This window comes from Oryza glaberrima, chromosome 1 (assembly GCF_000147395.1).
Source record: "Oryza glaberrima chromosome 1, OglaRS2, whole genome shotgun sequence".
Lineage (NCBI taxonomy): Eukaryota > Viridiplantae > Streptophyta > Magnoliopsida > Poales > Poaceae > Oryza > Oryza glaberrima.
This window is the reverse complement of record NC_068326.1, coordinates 38817251-38838777: the sequence shown is the minus strand read 5'-3', so window position 1 is coordinate 38838777 and position 21527 is coordinate 38817251. Positions and strand designations below refer to the sequence as shown.

General features: G+C 38.3%; 2 protein-coding genes across 5 annotated transcripts; both read left to right on the top strand.

Moving 5' to 3' along the window:
• The first annotated feature begins 1710 nt into the window (after positions 1-1710).
• Positions 1711-14523, top strand: LOC127773513 (probable LRR receptor-like serine/threonine-protein kinase At1g06840). Of its 3 annotated transcripts, XM_052299605.1 has the most exons (22): positions 1711-2249; positions 2459-2537; positions 3077-3260; positions 3619-3769; positions 4206-4277; positions 4391-4462; positions 5004-5147; positions 5231-5302; positions 5379-5450; positions 5839-5913; positions 6611-6679; positions 6805-6873; positions 6980-7051; positions 7375-7461; positions 7547-7615; positions 9150-9640; positions 11207-11359; positions 11481-11764; positions 12241-12292; positions 12546-12799; positions 13186-13320; positions 13929-14523. In XM_052299605.1, the coding sequence occupies exons 3-22, from the start codon at positions 3167-3169 to the stop codon at positions 14301-14303; spliced, it is 2862 nt and encodes a 953-aa protein (XP_052155565.1). In that variant the 5' UTR covers positions 1711-2249; positions 2459-2537; positions 3077-3166; the 3' UTR covers positions 14304-14523. The 3 variants fall into 3 exon arrangements, with proteins under 3 accessions (XP_052155565.1, XP_052155574.1, XP_052155558.1); XM_052299614.1 differs by having other exon boundaries at positions 1711-2537; positions 12549-12799; XM_052299598.1 differs by having other exon boundaries at positions 1711-2537.
• Positions 14524-15095: 572 nt separating this feature from the next.
• Positions 15096-21507, top strand: LOC127780637 (uncharacterized). Of its 2 annotated transcripts, none has more exons than XM_052307574.1 (13): positions 15096-15357; positions 15469-15608; positions 16112-16203; positions 16351-16464; positions 16938-17268; positions 17859-18038; positions 18185-18265; positions 18530-18748; positions 18831-18973; positions 19597-19763; positions 19895-20112; positions 20490-20582; positions 20934-21507. In XM_052307574.1, exons 1-13 carry the CDS (start codon positions 15180-15182, stop codon positions 21129-21131), a joined length of 2154 nt encoding a protein of 717 aa, XP_052163534.1. In that variant the 5' UTR covers positions 15096-15179; the 3' UTR covers positions 21132-21507. The 2 variants fall into 2 exon arrangements, with proteins under 2 accessions (XP_052163534.1, XP_052163539.1); XM_052307579.1 differs by having other exon boundaries at positions 15237-15357; positions 15469-15558.
• Positions 21508-21527: the final 20 nt, after the last annotated feature.

The following is a 21527-nucleotide window of genomic DNA, read 5'->3' as shown; positions in this document are numbered from 1 at the left end:
CAATGGGAGAAACACACGGTACCAGTCATCTTATTCTGAAACTCGTAATGGAGGTCGATCTGAATGGATCAGCTACGTTACGTGCTCAGCTCGTTGTAATCTATTTTAGCAGCTGATTGTGTTATTTACTTCATCTTTTCAATTTCTACTCCCTAGTTTTTGGTCCTTAATTTTTAGGGCCTCTAATTTTTACTCATGGTGACGTGAACGAATCTCAGACGTCTATTTTCCAATCGAACGGTACATATATGGTACGCAACATATTTTTCCCGGTAACGGGACGTTTGACCAATTGGACAAAGCAAAATAGCCGAAAACACACACACATGAGAAGACAATCTTTCTTTATCATAGGTTGGAAATGATTACATTCTCATCTAAAATTTACCATATTACATTAGCAACATTTTTATTTGTTGTAAAATTCTCCGGCAAAAAACACAAGTGAGTACCCACATGTTTGCTTCATCTCCAGGGATGGCGCTACCTCCAGACTCTCTCTACTTTGTTTCACTTTCAGAGACCCACCTTTTCGCTTATTCGTGGAATAAGCGATACGTCATATTTACAAACGAACAAATAGTATTTTGTGAATAAAACTTTTATATAGGTGTTCTTAATGATCTAAATGCAAAAGCTGAAAAATAAATTTCGATGAAAAAACCCTCAAAATGAGCTTCAAATTCAAAGTTGAAAATTCAAAATTTGATTGATAAGCATAAGTATAAGCGAAAAGATGAGGCCCTTAGTTCCATGACAATGCACCGGCAAACCTATATACCAAAAGTAAAAAAGTACCGGCACCCCTCCTCACCAACGTCTTTGTAGGTCTTCTCGTACTTGGCTTTCCACTCCACGACATCCGCCGGGTCTCTGACTCCTCGTACGGTATTGTCCATGCCGCCGCCACCACCGCCGCACTCATGAGAGTAGCCGTGGAGGAGACCCTCATCGATCGCCGGCGCCACAACCACAAGGCCAACGACATCATAGGTGGACCGCTTTATACATCGTAGACAGTAGTCTCATGGGGTCATAGACAGTGTATGAATATAGACTATATAGTTTAAACAATTATATAAACAATTTATAAAATTTGATAAGATAGGTTATGATGATGTAAGACACTGTACAAATATGCAAGTCTAAATTTGATCCACACATAATGAAACAAGAATAACATTTTGTTCTGCGTTGTACAGTTACTATTCACCGCCTAATTTCATTTTTTTTTCTCTAGTTATAGATCAAATATAATCTTGCATGTTTGTTTATAAACTTATATCATCTCAATTGATGTTACTATTTTATAAATTTTTCTATAACTATTTAAGTTGCATGCAAATAACAGACAACATGGTATCTGTGTAGAAAATTCATGTCCGTGGGCTCATCCCAAGATCCGTGGGCCGTGTGGCTTCCTCACCGTGGGCCGACATGCCGCGGCAGCCGACTTGGAGCAGGCCCGACCCTAGCCGGTTTGGGTGGATGGGATTGCTTTCCTCGGCCCGAGGACAGTATGGGCCTAGCCCATCCGCACTGAAACGCCCGCTCTACTGTCGAAGTATATAAAGTCCATTCTCCCCCCACCTATATAAGCCAAACAAAATTCCGTTAAAATCAGTTTTAAATCGAAACCATCAACATTAACGGCAAATCACTGTAGCACATTCATTCAATGCAGAAAATATAAACACGCGGTTTTGTGTTGAGCGGAGAGAAGAAAATAATTGGGGGATCGGAAGCGTCGCGGCGACGCTACAGCGCGGGGAGAAATCTGATATGGTTGCGGCAGCTTGCGAAGCATGGCGATGGCGGCTGGTGGCTACAGGAAGAGGATGGCCTCCTTGGCTACAGAAAGGCTTGACCCTTTCTTCTTCTTCCTCCTCCGTCTGCCTCAATTCTTGCTGTTGTTTTACTTGGTCCAAGAATCCAATCTGGAAGTCTTCTGCCTTTAATATTGTTGATATAGATCGATAGATATTTCCGTATAGATAGGTGGGGTGGCGAAGTCGAATTCAATGAATTTGCGTGCGCTGCTGAGGTCAGAGGGAGACAGATTGGTTGATGGATGGATGGATGGAGAGGGGCGTTGCCAAGTCCACCATCACCAAACCCCGAATTTACTACGACATTTTCCATCACCTTTTCAATGTTCTTGTCATCACTGCCCGTGTCACCCGTGGCGAAAAGCAGAAATTATTCAGGATTTGGGATTTGAGATTTAAGAGTTTGCGTTGTGGCAGCAGGTAGGAAACTGGAATTGGTCAATCGATTCAGTTCGATGTAGTGTACTACTTCCCCCTATCCCTTTCCTACCCCTCCATGGCTTTATTTATAATATTATACTGTACTTTGCTCGCTCATTTTCACACCCAAGCGGCCAAGCCCACCTTAATCCCCATTATATAGTTAATATTCGGTTGATTATTATCTCTGCTTGACTAATACTACTCAGGTTTGTCCTTTTCTACTACAATCCTCCATCGGTGTGGCGGATCGATTGATTCTTTCTTTCTGCTGCCTCCTACTAGCTGGTGAGTTCATCCTTCTTTCTCTCTTTAATTTTCTGCTCAGTGGTATGCTTGTTGTATCTATCGATTCCTTCCCTGCATCGGTGTTTTAATCGACGTTATGCACACATGTTCTTTTCCATATAATAAACAAGATTGTGCACCAGGCTTTCTTCACTTCTTCCCTTCATTCATGGTATGATATGTTATCGCAGCATGATTGCAAGGGATTCATCAGCAAACACTCACTTCGTTGAGATTTTAGCTCCCATCTCATAACATCTCTTCTTTATTGATCTCTAATTGAAAAGGTTGAAATTTATGTTTTATTGGTGTTGGTGGTCGGCAGTCGCTTCTCAGCTGCTGTTTAAAAATAATAAGAAAAAAGATGCTCCTCTGAGTTTTCGAAAACTCCTAGCTACGCTGGTGAAAATTTATGCTTAACTTTTTTTACAACTTTGCTCAAAATTTAAGCAGTAATCTGGTGCATCCCTGACTTTATATGGTCTTCTGTGCACTTGTCGGTCTGGACAAGTAACCGTTGCTCCTCTGTTCCATTTCAGGGACTGGATTATTATGCTATCAGAGGGAAACTACATTGGTGAATTCTCAATATCCTGCCAAACTGAGCAAATTTTCTGTGTAATAGCATCATGTGGCAGTCTCGACTCTTCTATCTTTGCTCCATTATCTTCATGTTCTACTTGGTGCAAAGAACAGAAGCACAGATCACTGCACCTTGGGAAGGTAATATCCATCATTCTAGCCATACTTTACCTCCACACCTCTTATTGAGACTGATCTCTACATGCACATATCTCTTTCAATCTTTGTGTCATAAGCATGGCCTGCTCACTTGAGACGCATGGGAGAGCACAAGCCATGGTTCTAAATATATTAGTTGTTATGGTTACGTTATTGAGTGTTATTGATTTTTACCTTGCATTATGAAGCTTTAGTTGTTATGGTTGCGTTATTGAGTGTTATTGATTTTTACCTTGCATTATGAAGCTTTCGTTGTTATGGTTACGTTATTGAGTGTTATTGATTTTTACCTTGCATTATGAAGCAAACTAGGTGTAACATTGGTACATTTGGTCTGCAGTTGATGCTCTGAAAGCTATCAAAGGCAAGCTGATAGATCCGCAAGGACGTCTAAACAGCTGGAACCGTGGAGATCCGTGCATGGGAAATTGGTCTTATGTTCACTGTTACAATGAAACAGCAAGTGATGGATATCTCCATGTATTAGAATTGTATGAGCATAAGTGATCTCCTTGTTAACTGTGTCCTTATTATACCACATTTTTCCGTTGCTTATCTTATGGCTTGCTTTTGGTGTTTAGCTTATGTTAAGCGTGCTTTTGGTGATGAATTTGTTGAATGTCATAACATAATAGACCACGTTTCGCCTTCATATATTCAGCATTTTTTCGAGATGTGACCAGATACTTTCCACTGCTGCTGATAGCTTCTCCTTTTTAGAAGTAGAATAATGTTACTGTGTTCTTTACGTTCTTATTTTTTTGCCTTGTGAAAAAAAAATACCGTGCTATTTGAATATTGATTGCCTTGATGGGGCAATTAGTTCAGTACAAAAAGATAAACTTTGCTCGAATTTTCTCTCTAAAGATCCCATATCTTTTTTTCCCAAGTGGATCTAATTGCCGTGATGCATTTATGTGATTATAGGCAACTTCTAAAATTGAATTTATCTGGATCTTTATCTGCTGAGCTTGGCCGGCTATCTCACATGCAAATAATGTAAGTTGGACAAGTAACAGGATCATTGATTAGTTAATGGGTTAGCTTTTAGGTGGTTGGATGCCCACTCACAAGGGCGCTAACTTCTAATTTTTTTGTTCTTTCCACTGAAGGGATTTTATGTGGAATAACATCAGTGGCAGCATACCTAAGGAGGTTGGCAACATCACTTCTCTGAAATTACTGTAAGTTGAAACCTGCATTACTTCAATTTCACCAATACGGGTTTCCTTCACATCTTTCTGGTTAGAATTGAGCCTATCTTCTTTCTGGGGTACTGGGGCTTCTAGTTCAACTTAGTTTTGTTTGCTATAAAACTGTAGTTTAACTGAATCAGTATCTTCATGTCCTTCTGGTTGGATGGTGATGTTAGCATTTTTCATGAGTTTTTTGTTCAGCTTAATTTTTTATGATACAGCTGTAATTGACTGAATATATATGTTTCCATTGTATCATGTCCTTCATAATATATATATATATATATATATATATATATAATGTATATATATATATATAATGTATATATATATATATATATATATAATGTATATATATATATATATATATATTGAAAACAATTATTTCTTTGAGATAAATTGTTGGTAGGTGAGGTGTGATTGTTGTTGTATCCTCTGTTATCTGGAATGGAATCTGTGTGTTCTTGTCACTTATATGGTGATTTTCCCACTGTAAGTATGTGCGGATGTGCCCATCCTATTTTTGCAGGCTCTTAAATGGAAACCAGCTTACTGGTTCTCTACCAGAGGAGATTGGTTTCCTTCCTAATCTGGATAGGATTCAGATCGACCAGAACTACATATCTGGACCCATACCTAAATCATTTGCTAATCTGAACAAAACAAAGCACTTGTGAGTAGCATCTGGTTTTACATCTATGTCAAGCATCAGGGAATTATTATCCTTACCCTAATAGTTTTCCAATTTTCATCCAGTCATATGAACAACAATTCATTAAGTGGTCAAATTCCACCTGAACTGTCCAGACTACCTTCACTTGTTCACTTGTAAGTTTCTGACCATTGCATCTACTATATTGGTATTCTTTATTTGAACTCTACTTACAACGTAATTAATTTACAGATTGTTGGATAACAATAACTTGTCAGGCTATCTTCCTCCAGAGTTATCAAAGTTACCAAAACTACTTATCATGTACGTAAACTTCTGTATTGTGATAGCTCTTTTTTTTTTCTGCTTTTGGTTACTTTGGTTGGGTTCAATGTCAGTCTTTAACCAAGAACTAGATTGTATCTTGTTATTGCATGAAGTTTACAAGCGTTACTTTGCCTATATATGTCGCTTTGTCGCTTTACTAAATTTTAACTAGAGTTTGCCTAGAAATTTAGCAGCTTAGAAAGAGAGTCTTTCGGCTCTTCGCTGTTCTACTCTCATTTACTGAAAAGTAGCTACTGGTGTGTCTCTTGACCATTGTGATTTATTTAATCATTTTCTTCACTTTATTTTAAAGAGTAGTCTCTGATATTAGAATTACATGCATATACAGCACTTTCTAATAATATCTGTTCAAAAATAATTTCAGCCAGCTTGACAACAATAATTTCTCAGGAACCTCAATTCCTTCATCTTATGGCAATATCACCACACTTCTCAAATTGTAAGTATTTTCTTACCTCTATCTGCAATTCCACTTCTCAAATTCTAAGTACACTTGGCTGTGTGCATCCTAGTCATGCAGAGGCCGAGAGTGTTCTCAGTGTAATTGTATCATGTAATTGACTGAGTTCAATAAATCTTCCATTATCTAAGAGAAATTACTATACTTCTGAAAGTACACTTTACCTCTGTCTGCAATTCCACATTCTGAGCATAGTGCTGAAATGAATTTTGATGTCAATCTTGAAAGTTTACACATTGTCTGGTCTCTTGAATATTTTTAGGTGATAGTTTGGCTAACATCGGTTGACCTGGCTTATTCATAACCAAACATATTTGCAGAAGCAAACCTGTATCAATGTGCACATTATGGTAGTAGAAAGGTGTTTAAGTATATGGTTGTTTTTTTTTTTTTGCCATTTCAATCTACACAAAGGCCAGCTCTGTGTGCAAAAGTATGACCATGCTAGCATATTTTTACTTATTCTAGAAATGCATCCAAGTCACTATCATTACTTGATATTATAATTATCCATGGGAGCCTGCACGATAGACATCCAAAAATAGCTTCCCTTGTTCACAAATGGCTGGCATCTTAGAAAGGTTGCATTTCAAGAATACAGGTTTAATTCAGACTTACTACTCTCTCGGTAATTATGAAAGTTAGAGACTAATCTATTGGATATGATCTTCATTAGGAGTTTGAGGAACTGCAGCTTGGAAGGGCCTGTTCCTGATGTCAGTGGAATACCCCAACTTGGCTATCTGTATGTGTCGAATTCCAACACTGCAACTTCACCTTTTTGGGAACAGAAAAAAAAAAACTATTTTCATAGCTAGCAAAAAATATATCATGTGTGGCAGCTCTGATCCTTGTCTTATTTGTGTTCAGGGATCTTAGTTGGAATCAGTTGAGGGGTTCAATACCATCTGGCCGACCAGCAAGCAACATAACCACGATGTATAAAAATAGAGCCGTTACTAACAACTTGTGCCATTTTTGTTTATTCTATTTTACTAAGTATTTGGCAAACAAGTTTATATGCATGCTCGTACAATTTGTGCAGAGATCTTTCCCACAATCTTCTAAACGGATCAATTCCTGGAAGTTTCTCTGGCCTTCCCAATCTACAAAGACTGTAAGTATGATAGTATATCTTTCCTTATTCTATTTCAAGTTCAGTGAGTACAATAGGTATGATCCTTATATCATTGGTAGAAGCAGAATAATAGGATAGATCTCTAGAGTAAAAGGGAATAACTTTACAGGGGAGAAAAGCCGAGCACTTTTTACTTCATAACTTTTCAATAGTGACGATTACAATATGCCTCCTTACACAGAGGGCCTCCTCATAATTATGCATAATATTAGCCAAACTGATATGACACCCAACAGGTAAAACTTGGTTTCATCTTCCCGTCCTAAACAATAGCTGCGTGATATTGTACCTTCTTTGCTCAGGTCATTGGACAATAACAATTTGGATGGTTCTGTTCCATCAGATGTCTGGCAGAATATTGATTTCAGTGGAAATAGAAGTCTTATATTGTAAGACCATGCATAATCTACCCTTCTTTTCACTTTCTCTGGAATTAGTTAATTGATAATCTAATTCTCTGTCAATATTTTGTAGGGATTTCCAGAACAATTCTCTCACCAATCTATCGAATCCTCTTTCACCACCTGCCAATGTTACCATCCTGTATGCACTTCTATTTCATTAGTTTCCTTGTTAATTAAAATGCGAAATATCAAGTCCATTACTTTCATTATTGGAAATATGCTATGCTGGCAGTCAGGGATTGGTCTGATGATCTTCGTTTACTAGAGGAAACAAAGGGCCCTGATCTAAGGCCTATCTTTTTTTATTGTAATTTATCTTCTTCATACTGTTTGGAAAGCACAACTGAAGACCATTCTTGTTTGTATTTGTGAACTTAAAAGTAGACTACCTTGTAACCACAAATCTTAGCTATTTTTCTCCTTTTTCATCTTAGAATAATGGATTTCATCTTGATTTTCTTGTATGCGAAATTAATGTGCATTGCTTATTGGATAAATGATCTGTATAACTAAATGAATGCAACAAAGGAATCATATTCCTGGTTTTTGTTGTGAATTTCTTTGCTAATGCCATGACCCTTTAGGATGGATAGTTGCACGAGCAGGTAGGTATTACAAGAGCCTTCTAAGCCAGCATCATAGAAAAGTGATGCAAACTGATAAATGAGTAGGTGTAATTTTCAAGCCTTGACGTAATGCTCAACTGAAGTTATTTTAGTTAATGTTAACATGGTTGAAGATGGAGTCGATGCTTTGGAGTGGGTAAAGATTAATGCGCTACACTTTAAAGAGAGTTATGCCAAGTTGTGACAATTACAAAGTCATACATGCAATAAGGGTGAACATGGTGTTCAGCTGTGGGGAAGCTTTTCTCTACTACTGTAAAAGCAGACTTTTCCTCCTTCCGTCCCTTCCTCCCACCGCACGTGTGCGGTGCGAGGAAAAAAAAAAAGCCAAACCGGTAAAGAAACTGCCAGCCATTTCAAGTGGTATAGGCCGTTGCAATGCATTGGCCTGTTACTAGTGCTTTAAAACGTCGATCAGAAGAACTGAGAATGGCTTTCTCAAGTCTTCTTTCATGGAGGAGAAATGTCCATTCTGTTATGTGAGAAAGTCGGAAAAATAAGGTTGATAGGTAACCCAGTGAAGTAGCAAATGCATGCTGGAGAAGCCTTAAAAAAAGCTCAATAGGTGATTTGATAGAGGCGTGCAAACGCTCCTTGGGATAGCATGGTCACACTAATTCAAATGCTTATTAAGCAAATCAGAAGTCTAGTTATCTATATTTATTTCAAATCTGGTGATCATTGGTTGGTGTTCCACCCGAAATAATAAAATATGAATGACCAACTAAACCTTTATTATCAAAATTTTAATACACTTGTTGCAATTTGGTGAGGTGAAAGTCTAGGAGAAAAGAATCGACATAGTAGTAACATTGAGGACATGACTAATGTGATAATTAAAGGATTTTTTTTGTATTGATGGTATTGTGATGTACTCTATAATGCTCTTTCTAACTAAACTAATGGATATTTTGGTCAAGGTTGATTTGAAACAGAACATGTAATTCACATAAGAAAATGATAGCATGTATGCATTTGCTGTTGGAGTTTTGGTATCATTCAGATATATTTCTATTACCTTATATTTTCTTAACATCTCATGTTTAGGTTATCTGGAAACCCCATCTGCAAATCTCCAAATCAACTGAACATTACTCAGTACTGTCGATCAGTGCCAGTTATTGTGCCTGGTGGTTCTGCAAGTAACGCCACAGTTTGTTCGCCATGCTCTACTGACCTTCCATATGAAAACATACTGATGTCACCAATACGATGTATATGTGCTATTCCACTTTATGTTGATTACCGGCTGAAGAGTCCTGGATTTTGGGATTTTGTTCCATATGAAGGACAGTTTCAACAGTACTTGTCATCTGGACTTTCATTGTCTTCTTACCAATTAGAAGTTTCTCAATTTATGTGGGAAGAAGGCCCACGGGTGAAGATGAATCTGAAACTGTTTCCAAATAACACTGCTTATTTCAATGAGAGCGAGGTGTTAAGACTGAGAGGAATGTTCACAGGCTGGCTGATTCCAGACTCTGATATATTTGGGCCCTATGAGCTTCTCAACTTCAATCCAGGGTGGTATAACAAGAGTATGCTATATTGACTCTATACATTTCCTTCTTATTATACATTTCCTTCTTATTCTTGTATTGGCATTTATCTGATTTCTAGGGGTTTTAAATATTCAATATTTGATTTCAAGTATAGTTCTGGATCTCACCAGGATTAGGATGTCTATGGTAGTTAACATGCAAATGACCAGTAACTGTGAGAATAAGTATGTGAAAACAGTTGGTTTGATCTAAGTAACCAAGTTATGAAAAATGATGTCGGTTGTAATGGGTGCACTATTTCCACTGTGTAATGTCTAGTCAGAACTTAACAGGAACAACCAACGAAATTTAATACCCTTCCTAGCTAATCTAAGTTTAGGGACTCACAAAATTCAATTTAGAGTCAATGAATTTCCACTCATTCATTGGCATTTCAGGATTTCCAATATCATTGTACATTTGGTTTAGTATTCACATTTCAACGAGGTTCCCATACAAATCCTGAAGGACCACCCAAAGGAGTGGTGAATCATGACAATTCTTTTACTTTCTTTTTCATCCATCTAAAAGAAAGTTTTATTTCTTTTATGCCACAAAAAGTTTGCAAAATTTCTCATTGTCCCAAACTCCTAATGACAAGGTTGCTCCCGGTCCAGATGCCATTGGGACAGTGGGCGATACAAGGGATGAGGTAAACTGAATAATAAGTTTTCAGACTAGGATGGCTGATTTGGACCTTATAATGTAGAGAAACCAAATTCACCATTTACACATATCTTCAGGAGGACATTTGTCCCCATTAATACTAGATGCTTACTGATGTGTCAGATACCCTATTCCCTAATATATTTGTATGAACCCTCTGTTTCCAAAGTCAGGTCATTTTAGAGTGGTTGACATGAATTAAGAAAGCTGTTCAAATGACCTTGTTGCCCTGCAACTATTATACATTTAAAATGATACCTCATTTTTACACGAGTGGTAGAACTTAATTAGCATAAGAGGAATTTGGAATATGAGGAACTATTATACATTGAAAAGTTCCTCTAAGTCCTATAACATCTTACATTTAGAGAACAATTTGGAATCAGTGGAGTAAGATGTAAGCATCACTGCATCAGAAGGTGGTATACTCTTGCATCACGACATGCCAGGCCACATCGCCACACTTGCTGGTTGTTGCCTGTAGCTGGGATTGATTTCTTGATTTCTCCCATCATCCAGAAGTTTCAATTACTTGTAACTTGTGTTTCAATGTACCCATAGGGGCTGGATCCCTGGATATACAAGAGATAGCTTTACAGAAAGAAAGTCCCTATACTACAGGGAATACACTCTGCACATTACTTAACAAGAAGCATGCATGGGTGGTTTCTGGATATACTAGAGATGAATTAACAGAAAACACCTTACAGTCCTACACTACAGGAAAAATACACTGTGCACATTTACTACTAAACAAAAAGCACTTGTATATGGTCAAGATATAGTGAGTCTAATGATTCAGTTACAGTACCATGCAGTTCAAGTTAGAACAGTTTAATTCCATAATTGTTAACAATTTTTCAAGAGAGTAATCTTATATTTTCTTATGCTATCCAGTACTTCCAGATCGTGCAAAGTCCAGCCTAAGTACAGGTGCCATTGTTGGTATTGTCATGGCAGCGTTTGCTGCAGCAGCATTTCTTTCATCCCTCATTACTCTCATTATACTGAAAAGACGTTCAAGATATTCTTCTTCAAAAAGACGCTCTGGTAAACCCTCCATTTCCGCTATCTTCAATGAAACAGTTTCTTTTTTATTGTTATGTTTTCTATATTTTATCAGTTATCTTCTGTTCAATCTTCAATATGTCATTTTTTATCGCATTTGCAGCAAAAAGAATTCCAATGAAGATTGATGGTGTAAAAGACTTCAGTTTTCAAGAACTGTCACATGGTACAAATGACTTTAGTGACTCAGCACTAATTGGTCAAGGAGGGTATGGGAAAGTGTACAGAGGTATTCTCTCTGATGGAACAATAGTAGCAATAAAACGCGCGCAGCAGGGATCTCTTCAGGGTTCAAAGGAGTTCTTCACAGAGATAGAATTGCTGTCCAGGCTGCATCACCGGAACCTTGTTTCATTGCTTGGTTATTGTGATGAAGAAGATGAGCAGGTTGTTCCTGGTACTTTTTTCTTTCAATAGAAGTCCAGGGCAGTTTGTCGAACGTTGAAATATTCAAGTTCTTTCTTGTTTTCAAATGGATTATAAAAGACTGATATCAAAATTCATTGAAATACATTCGCTGCATTGAAGTACATAAATATGCACGCACATGTTCTCAGCCACTATCAGATTTTATTTTGGAGAACAGGTAACTTTTCGTTACCCGGCTTTGGGAGAAAGCCAAACAGAACATTGTTCAGCCTATTTCAGATAGGTGTGCTGGAAAATGGTAGAGCAGTTCAGTGCATTATTTTTGTTGGCTAGTATATTATTTTTGAAAGTCCATATTTGACCAATTTGAACGGTAGAAACTGAACAGCTGCCTATCAACTTCTGTTGCGGAGTTGGTTGTGAATAGATAGTACCTCACATTTGGTTCAACATTAATTATGATATAAACTCATACTGTTAAGCATGTATTGCAGATGCTGGTATATGAGTTTATGCCTAATGGTACTCTACGTGATCATCTTTCAGGTTAGAACTTTATTTCTGTACCTACTGACAAAGCTGCTCTTCATAAAATTTTAAATATTCATTAAACAGAATTCAACAGATAAAAATATCATAAACCCACAGTTTCTTTGTTAGCTAGCACGTTCTTAATTACTAGTAGAAGAATATTAGCATCTTGTGCTAAGCTCCATGGCAGTCCTATATATCATTACTTCTGAAGTTATGTTGCTGTTATTTCTGTGTACCTAGTTGCCCTGACAATTGTCTCATGTAGCAGCTCGATCAAAAGAGCCCCTAAATTTTCCCACGAGGTTACGAATTGCGCTGGGGTCGTCGCGAGGCATCCTCTATTTACACACAGAAGCAGACCCTCCAATATTTCACCGTGACATCAAAGCAAGCAATATTTTATTGGACTCAAAGTTTGTCGCAAAAGTTGCTGATTTTGGTCTCTCACGGCTTGCCCCAGAGCCAGAATCAGAGGGGACTGCTCCTGGTCATGTGTCCACTGTTGTAAAGGGTACCCCGGTGAGTAGCTTTGTACATGTTCTGTGAGCAACTAGTTGTGCAGAAGTCTGCCACATTTGCCAGCACTTTTATCAGTTTTTACTTCAATTCATATTCTGATGTCTGATCCCGGTGTTGTGGGCAACCGCATATGGTGAAAGTGACCAGAAACTTGTTCAACTTAGGTTAATTTGATTAAAGGAAAGAGAAATATAAGTTACATGTCATTGCAAAGCTTGATTGATAAAGGGATTCTTGAGCGAAATTTCTTACCATTACCGATTGATAAGGATTAGCACAAGCAACTATTTTGCCTTAATCTAAGTTTCCAGCTAATAATAAAGTGTTTAAAGCACACTGTTCTGCAATGGTGTTGATGGTATATATGCCTTTCTTTACAATCGCAGGGTTATCTTGATCCGGAGTATTTCCTTACTCATAAGCTGACAGACAAAAGTGACGTGTACAGCCTTGGTGTTGTTTTTCTGGAACTGCTGACAGGGATGCAACCTATTTCTCATGGAAGAAATATAGTTAGAGAGGTATAGATTTCATGCTTCCTTGCATACAATTTTGCTTATATTTCATTGGAAAATCACATGCGGTGCACATGAAAGAAACTGAAGTGCTCCCTCCGTTTTTTTTTTTTTTTTTGACGGGTCCGCCTAAGACATGGCCGACTAAATGTTATGCTCTCTCCATTTCACAATATTTGGCTATTTCTTGGAAGTGTTTTTTCCTTATTAATATTATTTATGTAAACTACAGGAATCAAGTGTGTACTGTTTTGGGATCATACTCCTAACATAATTGTTTAAGAGGTTGAATAGTCCTGTAGTGCTTCGATCATACTCCTAATAACATAATAATTATGTAGCAGGTTGGATAGTCCTAATATATATTACTGATAGTTGTGTATCGTATTTATAATCATGATCCGACTCATGGTAGCAAATGAACATACTTTCTTTGTCCCGTAAAAAACCAACATAGTACTGGATGTGACACATCAATATTCAGATTCGTTATATTAGAATATGTCGTATTCAGTACTAGATTCATTTTTTATGGAACGGAGGGAGTATGTACTAGTAGTAAATTGATTTGATGCCCTGAAACTAATTACATATATAAATGTTTGTGCGTGTAGGTTGTTGCGGCCAATCAGAGTGGGATGATATTGTCAGTGGTTGACAGCCGGATGGGATCGTACCCAGCAGAATGCGTGGAGAAGTTTGCTGCACTGGCACTGAGATGCTGCCGAGACGAGACGGACGCAAGGCCGTCCATGGTGGAGGTGATGAGGGAGCTGGAGAAGATATGGCAAATGACACCGGACACCGGGAGCATGGCCTCGTTATCCTTGGAACCTAGCAACACAGCCACCCCATCGTCGGGATCCCGGATGATGGTTTCATCGTCATCTGGAGTTGGAAACGATGATCATCACTACAACATGTCATCATCCGATGTCTCCGGCAGTAACCTCCTCAGCGGTGTTGTACCTAGCATCAATCCTCGCTGAACATTATTTGTTATATACTCCATAATGTAAGACACGCACGTATTTAAAGATTTAACTTTAAAAACATCAAACTAACAAGTAGTGTGATGTAAATTGAATTTTATTTGCTGAAAATAATATCATTGAGTTGGTATTTCAATATATTTTCATATGGTTATAATTTTGTTGCTACAAACTCTACAGTGTATGAGAAATTTATAAGTTAAAAATTAGTTTTGTAGATGGTGTCAAGTTTGACAATATCTTATATTATGGAACAGGAGAGAGAGTACATATCATGGGTAGGCTCGTAGTGTTCTGAACCGAAGACAACCTTTATATATACCTCTGCTCTGCTCTGTGTGTAGAAGATTAGCCTTTTAAGTCCCCTTTTATTGTACTTGTACGATCGATAATACTCCCTGTACAATATACTACTTTGCTCTTATGATAGCTAGACGTACGAATGGCTTTGACCTCCTCACATCGGGCATATGTGTGGTGCTCGTCCGGTCCAAATGTTGTCTGCCTTAGTGCCTTGTGCATTTGTTCTTAAACCGTTTATGGGCCTTTCTTTTTTGGCAACAAACAGAACTTTGTTTGCCCTGGAAAAAAAATTATACATACAACCTCATATACGAAACTTTATACATGTAAACTTTGTACATAAAACTTTGGTATGAATATACCAATTTTATACACATGAACTTTACACCGGTTTTCAAAGATGTGGGATACGTTATACCCGATTTGGCCCATATTTGCTGGGCCGTATCTGGATTTCATTCACGTGCGGCCCAAGAATGGGATTGCGACTTTCCGTTCCAGCCTCATCCTGAGCCACAGCGAGCCGCGAAAAATTCCGCCGCCGCCGTTTCGTCGACCTCATCGGCGGCCATGCTGCTCCGCCTCCGTCCGCCGCCGCAGCCGGCCGCCAGCCTCGCATCCTTCCTCCCCTTCTCCTCCTTCAGCCGCTTCCTCCACTCGCCGTCCTGGCGCCCTCCTCCTCCTCCTCCTCCTCCGCGCCGCCGCCGCCTCCTCTCCACTGCCGTCGCCTCCTCCTCCTCCTCCAAAGGTAACGCTGCTCACCTCGTAGTGGTCGATGGGGATCTGAGTATTTGCGACCACATGAAACAAGCGAAAACGATTCTAATTGATGGATGGGTTTCTGCTATTCTGGCATTAGGCTCGACAAGTCTTGAGGAGCGATACGATGTGATTGTGGTTGGAGGAGGCCATGCCGGATGTGAGGCCGCGCTTGCGTCGGCTCGTCTTGGTGCGCGCACCCTCCTCCTTACGCTTAACATTGATCGGATTGCGTGGCAGGTCTAACACTGAGCTCCATTGCAATTTTTCACTTACTAGATTTCTTCATTTGTGTACTACCATATCCTTCCATTAGACCAAATTGTACTTTCTTTATGATTCCTGTATCTTGGTTACAAAAGCAAAGTTAGGTAGTAAAAGATCATATGCTAAAAATATGTGGTCATTGATTCCTTGTGGCATAGTTAGTTAAAATCTGCAATCATATACCCCATACAACATGAAGCAAGCAATTGAACCATGTTTCATAAGACTTGTATAAGTGCATGTCAAATCCACGGATTTTTCTTAGAAAATTATGATATGGCATGTATAGTGGATGAAATGCTTACATACATACATTTTTGGAACTCGTAGTACAAGGATAGTTTCCAACGTGGTATGTCCTCAGTCTAGGCTATAAGGATCTTAGCAAATCAACCTTTTTAACAAAGGGAACATTGTGTTACTATTGTAATATGGCTACCTGTCCTAACTCTTCTTTTATTCCTTATGTTGCATAGCCTTGCAACCCTGCCGTGGGAGGGCCTGCAAAGTCTCAACTTGTTCATGAGGTAGATGCCCTTGGTGGTGAAATGGGGAAAATTGCAGACAGGTACATTTAATTGGTTCATTATTTTAGATAGATAGATTTTCTTTTCCCCTACTTTTTGGACATTTAGTTGGTGTGTAGGTCTGAGAGATGAAACCTGCACCGAAATCCTCAAAGATCTCTTGTCATACTGATTACTTCATCTCTTAGGTGCTACCTACAAAAGCGTGTGCTAAACAGCTCAAAAGGCCCTGCTGTACGTGCACTGCGTGCTCAGACTGACAAGAGGGAGTATGCAGTAGAGATGAAGAAAGTTGTTGAAAGGTCAATATGCACTCTCGTCTTTTATCAGAATTTACAAACTATATTCGAATTTGTTTGCCTTTTAGGTAAATCAAAAGACACCAAACTACTCCCTCCTGATTTCTGAATAAGAGCGAGCGTGCTGTGTAAATTCTGAATTGGCTGGAGTTATTCATGCGTTTCAGATATTCTTAAGTTGTACATGGTTATCCACAGAGTCACAAGGCTTGTGTTTTATTAGTTTAACCTATGAAGACAACTTCATTCATTTGACATGTGTTTTGATTGGTCCTGACCAAAGACTATTGACTAGATGTTAATTCTAATTTCTTGAGTAGAGGTGAATCTGTTTCTGCATATCTTTTACCTATAAATTCAACAAATATAGTTGATGTGTTCTTGTGATATCTAGAAATATGTTGTTGTTGAATGCAGGTACTTTAGTGTAATATCTTTCATGTTATTTACTGATTATTGCATATGCTATTTTTCAGCACACAAAATCTTTTCATTAGAGAGGCAATGGCTATAGAGGTTATGATAGGCCAGAACGACAATGTTGAGGGTGTCCGCACTTTCTTCGGCATGGACTTTTATGCACCATCTGTTGTACTTACCACTGGAACATTCATGAGTGGTAAGATTTGGGTAGGTAGGACTTCAATGCCTGCCGGGCGAGCTGGAGAGTCAGCTTCACATGGACTCACTGAAAACTTGCAGCAGTTGGGTTTTGAAACTGACCGCTTAAAAACTGGCACACCACCACGAATTGATCGCAGGACTGTTAACTTTTCTGGATTGGAACCCCAGCATGGTGATGAAGAGGTATGGAACATCTGACAATATGTATGAGTGAATTTTTTTGTTATTCGTTATATACAAGTGTCATCTTCCACTTGTATCTGAAAATGCAAATTCCGTCATTCTTATATACTTTTGCTTCTCTCTTTCATTTGCCACTTTACATTTCATTGTTAAAGCAACGCCTTTTGTACTCTTATTAGTAAGATCTAGAAGCACTGTGCTTCTGTTGTGACAGTTAATATTGGTTTCTCTCTGATTAGAAGTCAAAATTTCAAAAGCACCCCTTGAATACAGTGTTCGTTTTATGTAATGATTGATCAAAGTTGTGAACCCTTGTGGATAATTGATTCTTTTGCTATCGATCTGGCACAGAAAATAGATTGAATGGACTTTGCACAATTTGAACCTTCTTGTTCAAATATTTCCAAATGTATGTGGTATTTTCTCCGATAGACTTTGAACAACATTTCCTGCACCTGTAGTATCTGCTTCATACTTTGTGCACTTAGTTGCGTTTATGAATCTATGACTTATCAGCTGCTTAAATTTGCAGTTCAAGTTTGCTTTGACCATATATGTATATGTTCAAAAGATGGTTTCTCTTTAAACAGGTTGGCTGGTTTAGTTTTGATCCTGAATTCCATATTGAGAGGGACCAAATGTGCTGCTATTTAACAAGGACTACAAAAGAGACACATCAAATTGTTAGAGATAACTTGGATGAAACACCAACTTATGGTGGTTGGGTAGAAGCAAAGGGACCAAGATACTGTCCAGCAATTGAAGACAAGGTATAATTCTACCATCTGAGTTTTTTAGTTTGTTAAATGGCAGATTATTCTGTTTTAGTACGTGTAATCAAACTTATTATTGCTAAGGAAGAGGTTGTTCACGTTATGGCACAATCATGAGGATAACCAGACTATCTTTGCTTCAGATTGTAAGGTTCAAAGACAAAGAGTCCCATCAGGTATTTCTTGAACCAGAGGGCAGAGATGTTCCTGAGCTTTATCTGCAGGTCAATCTACATCCAGAACTCCCTCTATCCATTCAACATATTTTATATCATGGTTGTATTTATTAATCATCTATTATGGTTCTCTTGTCCCCTATTTTTTTAAAATAATGCCTTCTGCACTGTTTTGCACTCTCTAGTCATATTTATTAATCATCTATTGTGGTTATCCAATATTCTATCCCCCATTTTATTGAAAATAATGTCTTCTGCACTGTTGTTTATCCCAATTCCGACCACTCAAGATCATTTGTACATCATAAGCAGGGGTTTTCCACTGGGCTTCCTGAGCGATTGCAATTATCACTTGTGAGAACACTACCGGGACTGGAGAATTGTGTGATGCTAAGGCCGGCTTATGCTGTTGAATATGATTACTTGCCAGCTTACCAGTGCTCAAGATCACTTATGACCAAGAAGTTTGAGGGCTTATTCTTCTCTGGCCAGATTAACGGAACAACAGGATATGAAGAAGCTGCAGCTCAGGTTAATTTATTTTCTTTGCTGTGTTTATATGGTTGTTCAACAAGTTTTTTTGAATCCTAAGCTTGCTTACTTTTGTTTACAGGGTATAATTTCCGGAATAAATGCAGCTAGGCATTCTGATGGAAAGCCACTTATCATTCTTGAGAGAGAAAGCAGTTATATTGGGACTCTGATTGATGATCTTGTCACAAAAGATCTTAGGGAGCCTTATCGCATGTTAACAAGGTATGTTTTTTTTTTCTGTACGAATGCTATTAGTATGATGGTTGTATTTTTCTTTTTTAGAAAATGCAGGAGAGGTGTGTTTCATTTCATTAAGAAGGAAAAAACAAACACCCATACAATCAGGGCTCACAAGCCCTCCACCCAAACACACCCACAAAAACATCACACAAGGTGACGCACGGCCAATGATGGTTGTATTAAGCTGAAGCAATTGGTGATATAACTGTGTATCCTAATTAGTACTAGATTATGTGTTACTCTGAGAAGCTAAGAGTCTGTGGGCGCCAATTTGCCATAGAATAATGGTCATAATTCTCATTAGATAATGTGTAATCAAATGAACTATTTAAATGGAGGGGCCAATGGTAACCTGATTAGAGATGTGTTGCAATAGGATGTTAATTTTTGATACTCTCTTCGGCTAACTATCAGAAACATGCTATGCTTTGTACATTGTGTAATCCATTAGAAACTAGAAACTTAACACATTACTAGTTCAATATGATCAGGGAAAAACAGTCAGCCGGTAAGTGGCTTTACCAGTAGGTACTGGTAGCATTATGATTTCTTGAATCATAACTTTGTTGACCTTTTCTTTTTTGTTGCTACATACATACATTCAGCCGTTCAGAACACCGTCTATTGCTTCGAGCTGATAATGCTGATAGTCGGTTGACTCCTTTGGGACGAGATATTGGTTTGATAGATGATAGACGATGGGAGCTTTATCAATCAAAGCAAGCCCGGATTAAAGAGGAAAAAGAACGATTGAAATCTACAAAAATCCCAGGTAAATTCTATCTTTTTTGAAATGCTTCATGAATTCATGCCAAGTTTTAAAATGCTAGTACCAACATGCACTTGCTCAGTATAGTCACTAGCATGAATTCAGATGCTCTAACTCGGTATTTCCGTTCTCAGGAGGTGAATTTGCTGCTGCGGTTACCTCTGTATCCAACCAACCTGTAAAAGAATCATCTACACTTGAAGCCATACTGAAGAAGCCACATGTACAGTATAAACTTCTTGACAAACATGGATATGGAAATGAACATTTGTCTCGAATTGAGAAAGAATGTGTGGAGATTGATATTAAGTACGAAGGTTTTATAGCACGGCAGCAAAGTCAATTGCAGCAGGTAATTTGCTTTGTGGATCATGTGCATTTGTCCTACTTCCTAAGATGCACTTATAAGGGAGGCTCTTTGAACTGAAAGAAAAAATGTGCATAAACATTTAAGATGTAATTCAATGCATATTGAGGAACTTGTTTAGCTCTTTGGTAGCTGTATTCTGTTGGGCTTCCCAAATTGGGAGCACTAGTTGATTATTTATCAGCTTTTGTGTAGCTGTGTTCTGTTGGGCCTCCTAACTTGAGAGATGTAGTTGATTATTTATATTCAGCAATGTAATATAGAATTCTGATGTTGTTTCATATTCCTTTGTTTAACACCTCTTGTTTTTTCTACCTAGAAGATATGCTGACCCCTCGTTTTATTTTTTTTCTCTTCATCAGATTGTAAATCAGGAGCACAAGAAGCTTCCTGAAGACTTAGATTATCATTCAATGACAAACCTGTCACTTGAAGCTCGTGAGAAACTTTCAAAGGTGTGTGATCTTCTTCATGTTAAGAACCTTATATAGCAGATGACCTGTCAACATATATAAATGAAATGCATTATACGGTTCTCTATTTGTTGACACACATGTTATCTACACCTCAGTCATCTGAGATAATTTGTTTTTAAAATGCTTTAGAATTCTCAATATATCAGCTGCTGAAGGTTCTGGTGATCATATCTTGCCTGAAATTGTGTCGTGCACACGTTATTTAAGTTTTACAATTTGGCAACTGAATATCATTCATGATCTGTAAGAAATTCAAGCTGCTAGATTTGCATTTAATACAACTAATTTTTTTCACCGTGCAATGCAATTTATATTATGTGGTATGTTTAGGTAAGGCCACAAACAATAGGCCAGGCTAGCAGAATTGGCGGGGTGAGCCCAGCTGATATGACTGTTCTTCTCATTTGGATGGAGAGCAACCGTCGCATGGCTAACTACAAGAGACAGCAAAGCACGTTGAGATCTGCTGCGACCAAGGCAGATGATTCTTCAGACGAAGTGGTTCATGCCAGTGCCACCAATGCATAATTGAGCGCCCCCCGACTATATCAGCCAACTGAATTGGACCACTGGACTTTTCTGAGCCAAAAATGTGTACTCTCTGAAGATAATTTCCAGACGCCTGTGGAAGAGTTATACAGGACATGCAAATTGATGTGGATACCTCCCTCAAGGCACCTTTTGCTACTTGAAGGAAGTTGGTGGTGGCCTCTGTCAGTTATGGTGTTTCTCCCCTACGACGCTGAATTGCTGATGTGGTTTTTAGAATGTCGGATCGTATTGGTAGGATTTACTATATCTTTATAGTGGATAAGAATGTAAAGAGCGACAAAAATGAAAGTGGTAGAGCAGAGTAGCAATGTTTATGTATATATACATCTAATTCGCGAATGCAAGGGAGCAATGTCATTTACAGAGAAGTGA

Bases quoted from the DNA above. Each gene is read 5' to 3' on its own strand.
- LOC127773513 (XM_052299605.1), top strand. From the start codon at position 3,167: ATGTGGCAGTCTCGACTCTTCTATCTTTGCTCCATTATCTTCATGTTC. The intron at 5,451-5,838 runs GTACGTAAACTT...AAATAATTTCAG, and splicing joins TTACCAAAACTACTTATCAT to CCAGCTTGACAACAATAATT. The intron at 9,641-11,206 runs GTATGCTATATT...TATGCTATCCAG, and splicing joins TCCAGGGTGGTATAACAAGA to TACTTCCAGATCGTGCAAAG.
- LOC127780637 (XM_052307574.1), top strand. From the start codon at position 15,180: ATGCTGCTCCGCCTCCGTCCGCCGCCGCAGCCGGCCGCCAGCCTCGCA. The intron at 15,358-15,468 runs GTAACGCTGCTC...TTCTGGCATTAG, and splicing joins CTCCTCCTCCTCCTCCAAAG to GCTCGACAAGTCTTGAGGAG. The intron at 16,465-16,937 runs GTCAATATGCAC...GCTATTTTTCAG, and splicing joins ATGAAGAAAGTTGTTGAAAG to CACACAAAATCTTTTCATTA.